Source organism: Rhinatrema bivittatum, chromosome 9 (genome assembly GCF_901001135.1).
Source record: "Rhinatrema bivittatum chromosome 9, aRhiBiv1.1, whole genome shotgun sequence".
Lineage (NCBI taxonomy): Eukaryota > Metazoa > Chordata > Amphibia > Gymnophiona > Rhinatrematidae > Rhinatrema > Rhinatrema bivittatum.
The window spans coordinates 170,684,704-170,703,686 of NC_042623.1; the positions used below are offsets into that span (position 1 = coordinate 170,684,704).

An 18,983-nucleotide genomic window follows, 5' to 3' on the forward strand; every position below is an offset into this window, starting at 1 on the left:
GGGTACATCATACCGGTTCACATAATAACTTAAAGCTTAGAAAATACATTTCAACAAGGAGAATGTAACTGGGCGGGGGGTAAAATAAATAGGCAGTAGGAAGGATAGATAAAACAAGAAATAGGTATGAAATTTAATTTTTTAGTTCTTTTAGAACCCTGGGGTGTATACCATCTGGTTCAGGTGATTTACTTCTCTTCATTTTGTCAATCTGGCCTACCACATCTTCCAGGTTCACCATGATTTGGTTCAGTTCATCTGAAAACCATCTCTGGAATGGGTATCTCCTTAATATCTTCTTCAGTAAACACTGAAGCAAAGAAATCGTTTAATCTTTCTGTGATGCTTAGGGGTTTAATAGGGGCATTAAACCTTGCCTGATTCATCTCATACAACATAAGACGATGTGCTCTAGTCAAATAATGTCACTCTCTATGTGGGAAGGCAGCAACTGCAAAGTATGCAAATGGCAATTAAACTCCTGGAAGGCTCTAACAATCTCCTTAGGGGAAGAAATTAGCTGACCCTGCATTTTAATAGTTTGACTCTGTTTGACTCTGCGTCCCCTTAACTACCTTGTCAATAAACTTTCAGGTCTATCTCCCTTCTCAAACCCCCCCCCCCCTGCTGTTGAATTTCATAAAATGATCTAGTCTTTCATTTAATAAGATATTCAATTAGCTCTACACAATGTTTTAAAATCATTAACATTCCCAGAAGTTTTATGAAGCCTTTCCAGATTGCATACCTCCATTTCCAATATCTCCTGTCAGTGCTCTCACTGTTTCTTTTTGAATGATACAATTGAATTAATGTGCCCAGGCAAGGCAGCTTTGCCTGCTTCCCATAGAACCCCTACTCCACTATCCTGAGTATCCACAACGCACTTACATAGGGGACACGGTGAGCCCTCATTGTGCAAAGCTGGCACCACAGTTGATGGCAAAGCTAGTGTTTTTGAAAATCAATGTGCCTTTGCTTGGGTTTTCCATTAATGTGGCAAGATAAAGGAGAAGCACTTGGAAGGTCTTGCTGCCACTTTGCCTACCTGCTATGCTCCAGATATATCACATCCATTCTGTCTGCCTGCTATGCCCTTATACCACCACAGGGGCCTGATGGCATCCACTCTGCCTGCCTGCTATGCCTCATATACCACCACAGGGGTCTTGCGTCTACTCTTCTGCCTTCCCGTCTCGACTATTATGTATAAGCTTGGGAGTTTTTGTGTGTCTGTGTTGTTTGCTATTGTTAATTGTTGGTTATACTGGGGTGTTTGTTCCCCCCCCCCCCTCCACCTGTTTTACAGTTCTTCATTCTACCCTTCTAGTTCTTTCACCCTGTTTGTTTATTGGTTAGACTGGGGAGTTCTGTCCCCAGACAAAAATATGAAAAAAGACAAAAAATAGAAGTTTTTCCCTAGTCTCCTCCTGTTGTACAATACTTCATTTTTTTCTACTATCGCCTTTCCCTCCTATCTCTTAGGACCGACTGGCCCACGTTCAACTACTGTTCAGATGGAATCTTTCTCTACTTCATTGTAACATAGTAAGAGAGAAAAAGATGACAGATAAAACCCCATACGGTCCATGTAGCCTGCCCGCAATTATTGCTTCTTGGGAAGTAGCAAATGTCGCTCCATGCAGGCTACCCCCAAGCCTTCTGTTAAGGGTAGCAGCAACTGTGGGAGAGTTCGGCCTTCAAAGTTCTCCTTTGAATATTTGATAACACCACAGAGATCTGCACCTGTACACTTGTCCTTGGCTTCTGCGCCCAGTGCAGCAGCCTTCCTACTCAACCTTGCCCCTATGACTCACGTGGTTGGTAATGGCCGTTTGTGGTCTGATGCTCCACCGCCATCAATTTACAGAGCTATTTGATTCGGAAGCTGAAATAATACACCCTCCTTTGCAGATTCTGATTCCAATAACCAGCATTCTGCAGTCTATATTAACCAACGCTTTTTATTTCTGATGACTGTCAGAATCGGGTGCCCGAACCCAGGGTTTGATTCATCCTGAAGCGACAATGCTTCTTACTGAAAGAGGTTCCTTCCCATTCCTAATCTCCTACCCTTACAATACTTTCTGACTTTTGGTCCTGCCCTGGCAGTCTATTGCTCTGCATGCTTGCTATAGCACTCCTCTGCAGATACTGTTCAGTTTTTACAATTTTTAATAGACGCATATAGTACTGATAGTTCAGCCTGTCTAAAAAGTTCCTTTCCATTCATAATCCCCCTTCCTTATAGTACTTGCTGACTCTTGGTCCTGCCTTTGCTGTCTGTTGCTCTGCATGCTTGCTGCACCACTCCATAGAACCATAACTGCTTTTGTGAGCTAGTTGCGGTTCCACTGTACCAGCCATGTCTACTTACAAAGTACATGGTTTACTCTTTCTAACAAGCATATGCTACTGGACTGGTAGATTAGCCAAGTAGCACCAGCCATACCTCTGTCTGGGATAGGTATCCCCAAATCCAGCTGTCTACAAGGTTCCTTCCCAATCTCCTTCCCCTATGGTTCACGATGACTCTTGTTCTTGCCTTCTGTTGCTTTGTACACCTGCTGTACCACTCCTCGAGAATTTGATACCTTTCTTTCTCTTCCTGTCTCAGCCCTCGCGGTATACCTTAGGGTACGAGTGGCCAACTCCAGTCCTCAAGAACCACAAATAGGCCAGGTTTTCAGGATATCCAGAATGAATATGCATGAGATAGATTTGCATATAATGGAGGCAGTGCATGCAAATCTATCTCATGCAAATTCATTGTGGATATCTTGAAACCCAGACCTGTTTGTGGCTCTTGAGGACCAGAGTTAACCACCCCTGCCTTAGGAGTTGTATGGCTACTCTTCTCACTGTGTTGCTCTGCTCCTAAGTTTGCAACAAACCTCTAAATGTTATGACCGTCGGCTGTGGGCAGCCGCAACCGACTCTACTCACGTCATGTATTTCCCTGTTCTCCTTTCTGGGTGAACTTGCGGCTGTGGCTTGCCGCTACCGCTGTGTACCTCTGGGTTCTCGAGACTCCTCGTGGTGGCTGGGATGTCGCCGACCCACACACCGACTCTGGGCCTTCCTAGGCGCGTGCACGCGCCACCAGGCCTCCCTTTAAAGGCCCATTGGCGGGAACCTCAGGGGTGTCCCCGACTTATGACATCACGAGTTTGGGATTTATAAGCACCTCCCTTGGCCTACGCTAACCGATTTGGCAACAAGTTCCTTCATCTCAGGTACTTTTTCCTGTCTCTCCAGACCAGTGGTTCCTGCCTTGGATCTTCTACTGCTGATTTGGACTCTGGCTCGGGTATCCGCTCCTCTGGGTCTTGCTTGCGCTTCCTTCGGGAGATCTGGTCTCCAGGCTTTCCCGCTCCTCAGGGTAGCCCCTGTGCTCTTCACCAGAGGTCCTGCATGCTCGCTTCTCCACTCCTCGGAGTTGCCTCAAGCTTTGCCTATCTGAGATCCCATCTCTACGCTTCCCCACTCTTTGGGGCAGTCTCTATCTTACCACACCGGGGACTTGAACTCTACGCTCCCCTGCTCCTCAGGGCAGCCTACATCATCTCTTCAGAGACTTGACTCTGCGCTTCCCTGTTCCTTGGGGCAGTCCCTACGTCATCACACCAGAAACCCTGTTGGTACGCTGTCCCGCCCCTCGGGACAGTCTCTGCACCACTCCTCCAGAAGTTCCTGTCTTGCGCTACCCTCTCCTCGGGGACTGCCTAGCGCACCTCTGCTTTGGAGGTTCCTGCTCTGGTACATCGTACCTTCAGTCCTGCCTAAGTACTATGACTCCTGAACTGTGCCTCTCCGTCCCGCTCCTCGGGGCGCCTCACAGTATATCTCGGTGCAGGTACCTGCGATCATGTGGCGGTGATGCAGGATCCTCTCACTCTACTGAACTACAGTTGTGTCTCCTGCTACAACTGACCTCGTCTCCCGATGGTGAGGACCTGTGGGGTTCCACCCCTCAGGTAGTATCAACCTCCACCTCGGGCCAAGGGTCCACGAAACCCACGAATTTTTGTATAGCACCTACATTATGGAATAGTATTCCTTTGGAAATGCACTTGCTGAGTGATTATAAATGTTTTAAAAAAGTGCTAAAAATGTATTTGTTCAGAGAAGCTTTTAGGTAATTGAATGTTTTAGATTATTAATGTTTTAACTTATGTTTTTTTTATATTGATGCATATGAGCATGTTTTAATCTCAGTGTCTTGAATTATGGTTGTTTGATGTTATAATCCGCCTTGAACAATTTGTTGGTAAGAAAGCGTAATATCAAGATTTTGTAAATAAATAAATAAATAAATAAAATTCAGTTTTCAATAATCCCCAGTGCCATAGCTACCGCTGCCACTTCAAGCTGGACTTGGTATGTCAGAGTGCTTCTTCCACTGCTCCAGCTGTTTTCGAGCTTCTTGCCAAATCCGCTTCCCCTATGGTATTTGCCGACTTTTCATCTTGCCCTGACCATCCATTACTTTGCACACTTAGTGCACCAGTCCTTGGGCTTTTGATACCATTCTTCCTCAATGGTAATTGGCTACTTACCATCTCTTGCTCTTGCCCTGGCTATCCATTGCTCTGCACACTTGCTACACAACTCACAGAGCCCTAACTGAGTTCGTGAACCATTCACAGTTCTACAGTACTGGCCGTGAGTACTTACAAAGTGCATGGCTTAATCTTTCTAATAAGCATATGCTACTGGATTGGGAAATCAGCACTAGTCATAGCTCTGTCTGGGACAAGCATACCTGACTCCAGGTGTCTACAAGCTTCCTTTCAAATTCCCTTCATCTGTGGAACATGATGACTCTAGCTCCTATCCTGGCCAACCATTGCTTGGCATGCCTGTTGCATCACTCTTCAAGCATTTGATACTTTTCTTCCTCCTCCTGCCTCAGCCCTGAAAGCCCTCCTCCTCCTGCCTCAGCCCCTTTTTATGGCTTCTCTTCTCATTGCATTGCTCTGCTCCTACCGTTTTCGTTTTTAATAATCACCAGCGCTACAACTGCCATCGCTATTCCTGGTACCTTACAGGGCTTCCTCCACAGCTCCAGGTGTCTTTTCCAATTCCCTTCCCCTGAGGTACTTGCCAACTTTTGGTGTTGTCCTGTTATCCATTACTTTGCATGTTTGCTGCACTACTACTCAGGTTTTTGATACCATACTTCCTCTGTAGTACGTGCTCTGCCATCCATTGCTTTGCAAACTTGCTGCACTACTCCTCAGGCCTTTCATGCCACTCCAGGTACTGCTCGACCTTTATTATTTCTTAAAAGCATATGCTACTAGTAGATCAGCCAGGGAGCCATAGCTCAGAGTGGGACAGGCATCCCCCATTCTGTCTGTCCTTGAGGTTCCTTCCAATTCCCCTTCCCCTATGCCATATGGCATCCAAATCTGTCAACATTTTGACAGATTGTGCATGCAAAAATTTCTTATTGTGAAACTTTTTATAAGCCAAGTTCAAATTTGTGCACTACAAGCCAGTATCATGCAAATAATATCACAATTTCTTGTATTTGCTGTGTTTTGCTGTGTGCATGCACCCATATGCACAGCTTAGAGGGAACAGTGGAGGCTCTTGCCCTTGCCCTAGCCATCTGTTGCTCTGAATGGCTGATGTACCCCCTCCTTGGACTTCTAATACCATTCTTCTCAATATATACTTAAGGGTTTTATAGGTATTCTTCTTGAGTTTTGGCTGTGTTGCTCTGCTTCTATCATTTCATCTGTTGCTGCTGTCTCCCAAAGCTGTCTCCCAAAGCCACTGCTTCAGACCTATGAGAGTTTCCTTCCAAATTCCCTTTCCGTACAATACATGGCAACTCTTCCGGCGTTTGGGCCCCAACTGGAACTCAACAGCCCTGGAAGCTATCCCAATGGGGGTGGGACTAAACCCGCTGAGTAGATGGTCCAGTAGGGCCACGAGGGAGAGACCCACCTCCATTAGATGGCCCCAAAGATGGCGAACAGGGCAAGCCATAACAGTCAGCACTCAGGCAGATGGTCAATGAAGCCTCTGGAGTTCAGGCCCCAACTTGAATTCTGTACCCTCGGAAGGTTTCACAATGGGTGCGGGATTAAATCTGCTGAGGAGATGGTCCGGTAATGCCTCAAGGAAGAGACCCAGCTCCACTAGGTGGCACTGAAGGTGGGATGCAAGGCAAGGCAGCACAGTCAGCACTCAGGTAGATGGTCAATATTTGTGGACTTCAAAGGGGCATGGGATAAACCCTGTGGATCCATAAAGTCTAGAGGATGTGAATGAAGAGTGGGTGGCTCGCGGGAATGACGGCTACTACCTGGAGATAATACCCTTATTCAATAAACATACACACCGTTAATGCAACTCCAACATTGCTCTAAGCTTCAACGGCAAGAGGAAATGTGGAAAAAAGATTTGAATTCACAAAAAAAGCGGGAAGTAGCTTACTTGTTATGGTGTTACTACCCCAAACCAAATAAGCCTGATACTTCACTTTCAATGCATATCCAGCATAGCTCTCTGCTTCAACAGCAGGGGAGAAAGACTGATACTTCACGCATATCCAGCATAGCTCTCTGCTTCAACGGCAGGGGAGAAAGTCTGATACTTCACGCATATCCAGCATAGCTCTCTGCTTCAGCGGTAGGGGAGAAAGACTGATACTTCATTTTCAATGCATATCCAGCATAGCTCTCTGCTTCAATGGCAGGGGGGGATGAAGAAAAGTGGATCTACATACAGACAACAACCAACAAGGACTAATTACATAGTCTGGGTAAACAAATAAGCATGGGTGTAGCTTGCTTATTGCAGCAGTCACTACCCCTAACTAATTAAGCTAGATATTTCACTTAGATGCAGTTCCAACACTGCTCTCTACATTAATGGCGGGAATGGAAGGGAAATAGAACCAAAAGGTTACTAAGGGCCAAGAGTAACAGATAAGTATGAGAAAATAAAAAGTGCGAAAGCTTGCTGGGCAGACTGGATGGGCTGTTTGGTCTTCTTTTGCGTCATTTCTATGTTTCTAATTTTCTATGTTTTATGTGGTCCTGCTCCAGGTCCTTCCGCAGTGAACATTGTGGGGAACAATTTTTAACATAATTCCTGTTGAGTTCGATTTTTCAGCTGTTTTAGACTTAAATAGGCATGCTGATTTCAAAACTGCAGTTAGTTTTCTTCTATCACGTCAAGTTTTTTCTCTACAGCCTATCTTAGGCCTGGATTTATCAAAATGCACTAAATATAGCATGCGATAGGAAAAGGGGCGTGTTTTATGGTAATAGGCTGTTTATCGCAAAGTGCACTATCTTAGCGCTTCGAGTAGGTATTACCGCAAACTGTGATAACTTTTTTGCACTTTGTGGTAAGTGCCAGAATTGTTGTAATTCCTACCTATGACCACTTGGGGGGGGGGGGAGGGAGGAGAGCGTTTTAGTATTTTAAGCTGCTAGGGGAGACAGAGCATAGCCTACCACCTCTTATGGCAAGTATCTTTTATATCCTTTTGTCTTTTGCGTTTACTAAGCACTTTCAATGTTGTCTGTCCCTTTGTGTTACTTTCCTATTGAGCTCAATTAGGTTCAGCTAGTTTGCTAGTCTAGTAGTTTGCTAATCTGGTAGTTTGCTAGGCAGGCCAGACCTAAAGTGTGATTTTCTTTTGTAGGTGTATGCACACATTTATATGGGATTCAAGCTCTGTCCATTGTGATGCAATCTCTGATGTGATGGTCTCTGGTACAGCAACTGTCACCTCCAAGCAATGGGTCCTGAGATTGCTGCCATCCGGTCTTCCTCCATCAGTGTCCACCTTCTACTTAACTGTACCAACTCAAAAACAAAGACTACCTCCCTAGCACTGGGTTATCTTCCGCAAGCTAAAAGTATTTCTCCTGTGGGTGTCTGGAGGCTTGGTGAAACTTTTTTATCTAGCTAAAGAAAATAAATGATAATCAGGAAATGTTTGTCTTTAATTTAAGGGAAATAGCAGTTACTTTACACACAAAACAAAATTCCACTTCCCACTAATTAGAACAGGCAAAAAACAATCATTGTTTTCTTGTTCAGTTACTTCTACTGTTAACTACTCTGTCTCTCCTTTTTTTTTTTATCTTCAGGGCATAGAAATCTCTCTGGGATCTGGATTCAAATCTTTTTTCTTTCTCTCTTTCAAATCTCCCAGAGACACAGTAACTCAGTAACAGCAGTGTTTCTGGTTTCTGCTGTTCCCCTTAGGGTGCAGTCTAGCTTCATCACAAATGCTTTTGGGGCCTGGCAGAGCTGACAACCAGCAGCAGTTCTACCTTCTACTTAATTTCCCCGTGTGCCAGCAAGTTATGAAAGAACATGCAAGCTTTGCCAAAAAAATAAGCCCAAAACAAACAAGATTTAAACTTTTTTTTTATTAGAAAGTTTTTATACACAGAAAACATTTAAAAATACTTTTGTGAGTGTAATGGAGGAAAAAGTTGTCATACCTCTAGTTAACTAAAAATAATGGATGACAATCGATGATAACAGCCAGTACTTCTTCATCCTTTGTATTGTCAGCATTGTCACGATACATATTTTCATTGAATCACTTCAGTACAGCAAATACCCCGGCGTCTCATTCCATATTGCACCTGCAATATTGCCGAGAGAGTTGCATTGGCTATACAATTTCTTGGCTTGGACTTAATTACATTTACTCTCTCAACATCTGCATTACTCAGAGGCAACGAATCAATTAATGCCAAATCCCTATTCCCACGTTCACCACTAGCATCTCCTCAAATTGTAGTTCTGGTAGCAAAAGTAGGATTACAAAATAGTTAATAAAAATGTAACTATTAGAAGAAAATGAATGCACTAAAGGAGATCATTTACAGTTTATTACAAAGCTTAAGTGCAGAATCCCACTCTACAGGAGATAATTCATTGAAATGGCTGCAAAACGTTATTACACACAAAAATAAAGATTATGATAACATCTGACACAACTGGACCAAAATAAGTTCAAGTTTTAACTCCATCAGTAAGTGCAAAAGAAATCACCATCAAAATCCAAGCAGCTTAGATTTTCAAGAATCTTGCTTAATAAATGAACATCTGTTCACCTTGATCACAAGATTCTACAGTAACTTCAGACAGGTAGGCCATTCTATAAGGTAAGGGATTATGGGTCCCCACTCTGAAACAAGGACATTTATAATATTACATGTAATTTGTACCAACTATTAATGCCAAAATGAAGTTCAGAGCCATAACCAGCTTACATGCTGGAAACAAGTGGCTACCTCCAGGTTATGTGGGCCTCCAAGCGGCTACAAGCAAGTGTGGCTGAGCTGTGAGCGAGTCCTGGCCTGGGCTGCTCCAGCTGCAGGGAGAAAGTAGTGAACAGAAAGGACTGGCAACCTATTAAGCCCCCAAAAAAGCAAATAGGAAAAAAATAAAGCACAAAAATAAGCTACCCAAAGGGTTGCAAAAATAAATAAATAAGCAAGATTGTTATGGGAGTGGACCCTTGGGCTGGCTGAGACTGATGGTGTTGTACTGTGGGGACCCACAGTGTATGTTGCGGCCGGGAGTTGGCGCTGAAGAGATGTTCCAGAGAAGGCTTCGCCACTGGAAGCCTGATGTCCCCACAGGAGGAGCCCGTAGGGACCCGGGCCTCTTGGACTTAGGTGTGATCCTCTGCGACCAAGGACCAGAGAGGCAGCCCGAGTAGGGTATCCAAGGCAATGGCTGAGCCCGGGAGGCAAGAAGAGACTTCACCCTCGGAAGCCCGCGGCCCCCCCGGGAGGAGCCCGTGAGGGACCAAGCCGCTGGGACTTAGGCAAAACCTCCAGGCAAGAGAAGAACCGGATACCTGCTGAAGAGACGGAAGCTGAAGCCGGAGTTGTGGACGGAGCCGGAGTCAGAAGCCAGGAATCAGAAGACGGAGTCAGAAGCCAAGGGTCAAGCTGAAATGGAGTCGTGGACGGAGCCGGAGTCAGAAGCCAGGAATCAGATGCTGGGGGTTGAAGATGCAGGTCAAAGCAGCAACTAGACACACTAAGGCAGAGGAACCTCGATGCAAGGCGAGGATTAGGCCAAGCTGCAGGGTTTAAATACACTGCAGCGACTGATGTCATCTGAAGGCCATCTCCCTGATTTCCCGCGCTGGCCCCTTTAAGATTCGAGCCCCCGTGTGTGCCTAGGGGGTGGGGCCCAGCGTGTTGGATCGGGCGTCTCCCTAGTGAAGGGAGAGCCGCGGTGGAAGCCATGACGAGCCTGGACGGCCGAAGACGAGTTCCTGCGGCCCGGGCCGGCCCCGAGTTAGGTGGAGGGCCCATGACATGGCCCAGGAAGTAACAAAGATTGGCAACACTGCCCACATGGAGAGCCTTTTTCTCTCAGAGCAATCCTTGCTCCACTGATGTCACTAAAAAGTAGTGCCACTTTTAAAAATCTTTACTTTCTCTGGAACTGCCACTCTCAGCCTTTCTGGTGACAGGGGAAAGGTGTCAGCCATGTCTATTTAATTTTCCTTATATTTTAAAAATAGTCTCACTGTCCCAAAACAAGATTTTAGGGACTAATCACTTTACATTTTAGAGCTCCTACACTAGGCAAATTACGGGCAAAAACCAGGAGGCTAGCCCCATGCTTTGGAGCTGTACAATGCACATACAGAGTGCCTGCAGGAAACCCTGGACAGGATTCCTGCTTAGATTGGAGTCCCAGCGCAGTGGCTTTCCCTGGCCACATAAACACACCCAAACCAGCCTTGCACAAGTGATGGAGGCTAGCACTGATTACCCCAATGCTCAATCTGATCCAAACATTTATTTTTAAATAATTTTTCCCAAGGTCTACATGAACTTACTTACCAGGATTCATCTTGCACTCTAGGACCCTCTCTCATTCAGCTGAGCAGCAGAGACTATCCCAGCATCCCTTGCTGCTGTCCCTGCTATGCTCTGTTCTCCAATGTGCCTCTGTCACTCCCAGGGAAGGGGGGGGGGGGGGGGGGGGAGGGCTGTGATAGCTTGCTACTGCTGCAGGAGCTTGGCAAGTGCCTTCTTTTGCTTGTCCTTTTCCCCTCTCCCTTACATTTGTTTTAATCTGTCTTAGTTTTGTTTTACTTTGATTTCTTTTATTTTACTTTTGTGCCTGCTCCTGCGGTGCTGATATAACCTGGCCCCTTTAAGAGTCCAGGCTATGACATCATCATTGCTGGGCTATCCTGAAACCAAACCGATCTCTTGTAATTATGGGCAGCAACAGCCCTTCTCACTGCTTTAAATAACTGATAGCCCATACCTGGGAACTCTCCGGATCTGGCCCGGAGACTCCGGAATTCTAAAAGAATTACCGGGTCTCTGGGCCAATACCGGAAACCTCCGGGTGCTGCAGCAAAATCAATCTGCTTGGACCCGGAAAGAAGAAAGGAACGTCATTGGTCTTGCATGGCTGAAAAAGGAGAAACTCGACAGTGATTTCTACCATCTCCGGACCTTTTTAAGGCTTCCTCGTGATACCACCTGCTCCTGCACAGCCTGTTCCCTGTATCCAGCTACTTGCCCGCCCCATCCTGTTTGCCTTGGCCAATTGAGATTGCGATTTCCTGTCCGTGCATCAAACGAGGAGTAAGAAACAGACAGCGTCCACTTCCACAGCACAGGAGGAGAAGGAAGAGGCTGCTGCTGCTTCAGGAGCCCAAGTTAGAGTCTGCTGTTGCTAGTGTGTTTTGAAAAGGGGGGGGGGGGGGGAGAGAGAGAATGAATGAGCATGTCTGTGAGAGCGAGTGAGTGTGTATTTGTGTAGGAAGAAGAGATCTGAGAGTGTATGTAGGTGAGTAGGAGAGACCTGAGTGCAAGTGAGCATGGGTGTGAAAGTGAGTGGGCATGTGTGTATGGAAGAGGGAGAGATGTAAGTCTGTGTGTGTTGGTGGGAGAATGGCAGAAGTAATGGTGTAAATGGACATGTGAGAATGTGAGAGAATGAGTAGTGAAAGTAAGTGTGAACATGTACGAGTGTTTATGAGAGCAAATTTGTGAGCATCCGGTCCCACTGTGCAGTTGTCCTCCCCCCGTTCTCCCCCCCCCCGCACTCAGCAACACAAACTCCTATGTAACACCTGGACCCAAATAAGAATCCTCCCATCACAAACTTCTCACTATTACCTTTTGAGTTTTATCATATCATCACCATTCACTACAATGTCATATTTATTCTCTTATTTATATTATCGCTCATATCTATGTACCGTCACATTCTCTCAAATAGGCTTATTTACTTACTCTGATACACTATCACTTGAATTGTATTAAATGTAAATATTGCATTGTTTAACCTCTCTCCCCTCTTCCAGTTCCAAGTTTATTTTCCCTGTTTCATTGTAACTTTCTCACACCTTTCAATTGATTCTCTGTATTTAAAGTTCAAATTTTTATTGGAAATTTGTATTACGTTACGCTATACTTTGCACACATTGTTATTTGTAAACCGGGTTGATGTGATCCCTATCATGAAACTCGGTATAACAAAAATAATAAATAAATAAAATAAATAAATAATCCATGGTTATCTTAGGGTGACTGGAAGTCAAATGTTCCCAGGTATGCTGATACTAGGAAAGAGACAGTACCCAAAACAAAAGAGCAGCATGCTGTCTCTACCTAACGCTGCTTATGCAGCAGCCCAGGTAACTTTAATAATACATTTTTTATCCGGTTCACAGAAGCAAAAGGTGTTGTCCCTGTATTAGATATTGTATCTGAGGATGTTATAAAGTGAATAGTAGAGCACAGCTACAATGGACAGTTGAGAGGGAATGGATAGAACCAAATTCCGGTTCTGAAAAGCAGAACAGGCAAGCAACTGATGCAGATGTACCAGAGATCTGGGCACTGAGTAAATTGGTTCCTATGGTAAATTGCTACAGTATTCATTTAAAAAATATTAAAAACATGTGGCAGTTCCTCTGTAAGTTTTATCACCTTTCCCAGTGATAGACCAATGAAAAAGGCTTTACCTGGTAGTTGTGGTATAGGATTTATTCAGCAGGAAAATCTGCTGCCGAAGAATGAATCCTGCCATCACACAGACCAGAAAAAGAAGGATCCTGGGAATTCTTGAAAACAGAGAGAGACAGAGAGTGAAATCATTATAGTTCGGAAAGGTTCTGAGATTTTTCCTGTAAGCACAGTGTTCTCATGGACTTTTGCAACTGGAAGCTCATAAGGAAGAACAGCAGGGCACTGGTAAACCAATAACTGTTTAATGAGATCCAATTAAATAAACAGATAAGAGAATGCATATTCCATCTGTCAAATGGAAATAACACTGTTTATAAACCATCTGCAGTAATTTATTAAAATCATTTTGAATAACTGCTAAAAGAATGCACCTGTTTCAAGAATATCTTTATTAACACACTAAACTAGAAAATACATTTATTGAAGAAAGAATGTGACCATATTAGGAATTTCCAGCTGTTAGCCTTCAATTGCCTTACAAATAATCATTAGTCAGTGTATAATTTTTAAAATTTGTATATATGCGAATAAAACAAGAACTTAACTGTCCAAAGTCCTCTTAGTACTTTCAAGGAGCATTGCAACTTTTGGTTTTATAAAAGTTTGGTGCCAATGTGCGAATATGTTGGAAGTGTTAAAGCAACAATGTGCCATCATGATCAAGAAAGATTTTTGCTTAAAATATAATGTAGACTATTACAATAGAACTTGAATCCCCCCTGATGCAGGAATCATCTTAGAAACATTGGGGTAGATTTTAAAAGGGTGCGCGCGGGCATACATGTTTGCGTGCCGGGTAGCCCAGTTGTGCACCTTTGTGCACCTTGTGCGTGCCAAGCCCACTCCAAGCCACACTGCCTTCCCCCGTTCCCTCCTAGGCCGCTCTGAAATCGGAGCGGCCTCAGAGGGAACTTCCCTACCCCAGCACCCCACCTTCCCTTCCCTTCCCCTACCTCCCCTGCCCTTTCCACCCTACCTTTTTTGAGTTCTTTTTTTTGTTGCAAAACTTACTTCAGCCCTGGGGCTGAAGTAAGTTGTGCGTGCCGGCTGACTGCTGGCGCGCGATCCCTGGCACAGCAGCAAATTGCCTGGAGCCTCTGACCCTGCCACGCCTCGCCCCCAGACCGCCCCACCCCACCTATGCCCTGCCCCCTTCTCGCCCCTTTAGTAAAGCCCTGGGACTTACATGCGTCCCAGGGCTTTATGCTCGTTGCAGGGCCTTTTGAAAATAGGCCAGCGCACGTAACCCTTTGAAAATCTGGCCCATTACCCCTAAATTCATCAAAAAAGTGGAGAGAGAGAGACTATCCCATCTAATAGGTCAAGGTGAGGTGTTGGTTTAGCGTTTAGGGTCCAGTTTCACATGTAGAGTGAGACGTACGAACAGCACAATACACCTTGGTGAAGATTGGACATCATTTGGAGAGAGAAAAGTCTCACAAAAATGAAATTTCTACTATGTTCTCTCACCCTAGCTTGATGGACCATAGTAGAAATTTCATCTTTGTGAGACTTTCCTCACTCCAAATTACGTCAAATCTTCACCGAGGTGTACTGTGCTATTTGTACGTCTCACTCTGCATGCGAAACTGGACTCCAAACCCTAAACCAGCACCTCACCTTGACCTATTAGATGGCCCTCCTATAGAGAAATAAATAGCTGCACACAGTGAAACTCCCCCAGAGACAGTCTCTCTCTCTCTCTCTCTCTCTCTCTCTCTCTCTCTCTCTCTCTCTCTCTCTCTCTCCAGAAATGGGCATATCGCACAAGCAGAAAAAAGGCATAGTTATTTCTGGTGTTAAAACTGTGCAATAGCATACTGCATGCTATCACATGGTGCAATATTGCCCCTAATTCAACTAAATCCCACCCAAAATTTGCATTTGTGCTGTGCGTTACCATACTTTTCACATGCATTAATATCGTTATCGCGTGCATTAACACCAATATGCATTTTGATGAATGATGGGGATAGAGCCATATCAAGGTATAACATTAAACCAGAGTAAAATGTTTCCATGTTCCTTGAAAATACTAGGAGAACTTTGGACAGATAAGTTCTTGTTTTATTTGCATATATAAAGATTTGGAAAAAAAAATTCACTGACCTATGATTAAGGCGATTGTAGGTGAACAGCCCATAATGCCTAATCTGATGATCATATTCTTTCATCAGTAAATGTATTTTTGAGTGTAGTTTGCCAATAAAGATATTCTTGAAACAGGTGTATTCTTTTAGCAGTTTTCAATAGGATTTCAATAAATTGCTGCAGATGGTTTTTACACAGTGTATTTCCATTTAACAGATAGAATATGCATCTGCCAGGAGCAGTGTAAATTGGATCAAGTGTTAGCTGGTTTGAATGGAGACATCTCAATTTGAAATACAAAAGGCAAACATTCCATTCTTCAAAACAAGACAAAGTAAAATATTATTAGGATGGATCAAGTGTCATCAGATATAACATGTCCCATGCAACACAAAGCACTATTATAATCAATAACCATTAGTTCTTGATTCAGTCTTTTTAATCTTTTTTTACTTTTTTGAAAAATGCACTTAAAATCCTTCAATGTCTTTTTATATATTCTGCACAAAAAGACTGTTAATAATATACTTAACTTGTATGAATATCTACAATATACACTGTGATCCCACCTTCCAGATTAAAGAGAGGATACATTGAATTATGTCAAATAGATTGGCCCTTAATATTGGAAAAACAAAAGTGATGATATTAAGTTTCTTTTGGATGCTACACTTGCATCTTATTGTTTCAGAGAATAGGAGATCAATATTTTTCTGGTCGTAAGAAATCTGGGAGTTTTTCTAGAATCTAACATCATCGGGTCAGCAGATAAAGGCACCTTTTATAAACTTTGGCTTTTGCAAGGCTTGAAGCCTTATTTGATTATTAGTGACTTCCATGCAGTATTACAATCTTTAGTTCTGACCAAAATAGGTTACTGCAATGCTTTGTATGTTGGCATGCCAGCAGTCATGTTGAAGCGCCTATAGTTGGTATAAAATTCTGCTGCCAGAATAATAACTTACTCAAGATTACATGATCCCATTACTCATATGTTGCCATCTTTGCACTGGCTCCCAGTTTTTTTTTTTTGGAGAATCCAATTCAAAATTATGAATGTGGTTCATCGAACTTTGAGTAAAGAGACATCACTTGTAGTTAGCTTACTCTTTTTTTAATTTTTATTTTTTCATTTTTTATTTATCACATTTTTGTTATATATTACAAGTGAATACTTGCTTTGAAATGAGAACGTACAATTAAGTAATATAATGATCCCTATAAATACATACAAATATAGGTAATTGTTCTACTTGTACTTATAAAAATAAAAGAAAATCAGGAGAGCCCAAAGTAATTGGAGTGATGTTAATTCCAAGAAAAAAAAAACAAACAACAATAAGCATATGATGGCTTGCTGGGAGGTTACATTGTCTATAATTTTACATAATCGATATTACAATGGGGTGTTTTGAGGGTGAGAGTCTAGGAAAGCCCTAAGCTGCAATGGTTCTATAAAAATATAATTTTGTTCTTGATAGATAATATGACATTTACAAGGAAAACAGAGTTTAAACTTGGCTCCTTTTTGCAATGTTTCTGCTCTCATGTTAAGGAATAATTTCCTTCTATTTTGGGTGGTTTTAACTAAATCTGGGTAACACCACAATTTATGACCAAAGAACTTTACTTGATTATTCCTGAAATAGTACTTAAATACATTTTTGTCCATTAAGAACACAAAGGAGACCAACAATGTTTTTCTCTGCGCAACAATCATTCCTTGAGAGGATTCAAGCAAAGTGGATAAATCAGGCAATGTTTGTTCTTCAATATTTTCAGGATTAATCTGTGCATTTGGAAGGTAATAGGCTTTCATCACAACTGGTTTCACCTCTTCTGGAATCTTTAAGACTTGTGATGTATATAGTCTAAATAAATCAATCGGGGTAATATTCCTCAAAACCAGGAAATTTAGGAATCTTAAATTATGTGCCCTTAAAGAGTTTTCAATATTCTCCAGCCTCTTATTCATCACAGTTTCTGCTTGTATTTGGGTAGTTTGAATCTTCTCTATTTCATTGAATCGACCTTCCATTTTTTCCAATTTTAAATCCTGCTAGGTAATTTTTGTGGCATTCATCAAAACCTGATTTTTTGTTTCAACCACTTCTTTAGTAAGACCCATAATTGCTTTTTCCAACGATTGCAATGCACTCCATATAGTTGATAAGGAAATTTCTGTAGTTGGAAGTATAATTCTCTGAATCTTAGGGGTTTCCTTCCCATCACCTCCTCCTCCCATTGTAACCCTGGCACCAACTTCCAGGCCCGAACTTCCCGGCCTATCCATAAGACACAGTCCTGAACCACCGTTACCCCTCAGGGCCTGTACCTTAGGCAATTGCTCCGAGATGGTAAGTCCTTCAGCTATTAATCCTTGCTCGGCCTCTCCTTCTCCTCCTCAGGTTTCCCCGGATGGGTCTGCGACCTCCATGTATCCTCCTCCTTCGTCGCGTCCTGGAGGTGCTGGTCTACTCGGAGATCCGGTGCTCAAGGATGTTTCAAAAGTCAATGAGGGCTGCTTGCGCTCCCCAGCAGCCCCCTCAGCGACAAGCTCTCCCGGAGTTGAAGGTGATGCCGCCACAAAAAAACTCCCTATACGGGGTTGATTTAAATCCAACGGGGTAGAGGTCATCTCTATTCCCTGTACCTTCACCTTCCTTTTGGTGTGTGGCATTCTCTAATGCTGCAATGAAGTAGAAGGAAACATTCGGGAGCTTCTCTCAGTCAGCCATCTTGTGGGCGTCCGTAGTTAGTTCACTCTTGATGACCCATAACCCTGAGAGAGCTTTAAGATCAGCCGGTTGGAACTTGTTAGATGTTTGGTCAGGTGAGCACGGTTAGCAGAAACAAGGAAAAGAACTTTTTTATGCTTCTGGGCCTACTATCTGGAATAATTTACCTGACAAAATCAGATCAATCAAGTGTTACCTAACTTTTTGTAGGCATTTGAAGACTTTCTTTTTTAAGCAGGCAGACGAGTGTAATGGAGCATAGACATTTTCCTTTAAGAGTTATTGCTTGCAGGGTCTCTATTTTTTGTTATGCTGTTTTCTTTTTAAGTTTTTATGCCATTTGTTTTTATGTGATCTGTTATAGTTTTATGTTTTATTGTTTTTTTTTACATTTTATTATGTATGTGACATTGTAACCTGCCAGTTTTGATTGTGCAGGCTAGAAATCCTTTTAAATAAATAAATACAATGTCTTTAGGGCATGAAATGGGTTATATCACTGATAAAGAATGCAAGTTTTTGAAAGTTGAAAATCCATTTATCCCAGTGTTACATGTGTTGCCAAAGATATACAAATCTTTAATATGTTTTCCAGCATATCCAATAATTTCAGCAAAAGGTTCTTTACTGGAACCATTGTCCATTTTTGTTGATAGATTTCTGCAACCCTTTGTACCCACTTTAACCTCATATATTAGAAATCCATTGGATATTACCATAGTGTTACAGTCTCTACCTTTCCTCCCGCCTTCCCATTCTGTGAAAGCCATTAAACAAAATTGGGCTTGGTCAGCACCCTCCAATTCTCCCCTCACTCAAGGCCTATTTCACACCCAGTACCTTAAAATATGCCCTTATGTGGTCTGGGATTACAGTCTGGGGTGATCCCAGGAGCTTCCAGCACAACTGGAAGCAAAAGGTATCTAGCACAACTGCACAGTTAGATCTCATGGTTAATATCTCAAGAGTAGCTCTGCATGGCAGAGGAAGCTGTGCTATCAAGTGCTGTTCTTCCTGCCAGCTGCAGTGAGGAAGCAGAGAAGAGCTAGGGATATGGAAGAAGGAGGAGGAAAGATTGAGAGTGCTAGGAATCAGGGGAAGGAGGAGACTGAACATGGGGAAGAGACAAGACCTACATGGGAGGGAG

At 43.1% G+C, this 18,983-nt stretch overlaps 1 protein-coding gene across 2 annotated transcripts in view; it reads right to left on the minus strand.

The window, feature by feature from the left end:
• The window catches only part of LOC115099052 (galactose-3-O-sulfotransferase 2-like), an 84,421-nt gene that overhangs the window by 41,769 nt on the left and 23,669 nt on the right, over positions 1-18,983 (minus strand). Inside the window, exon 2 of one of the 2 annotated variants that reach the window (XM_029616328.1) lies at positions 13,004-13,102. The exons of the other annotated variant lie outside the window; for it this stretch is intronic. Coding sequence (XP_029472188.1) covers positions 13,004-13,102 — 99 coding nt within the window. The remainder of the gene's footprint in view (positions 1-13,003; positions 13,103-18,983) is intronic. 2 annotated transcript variants of the gene reach the window in all.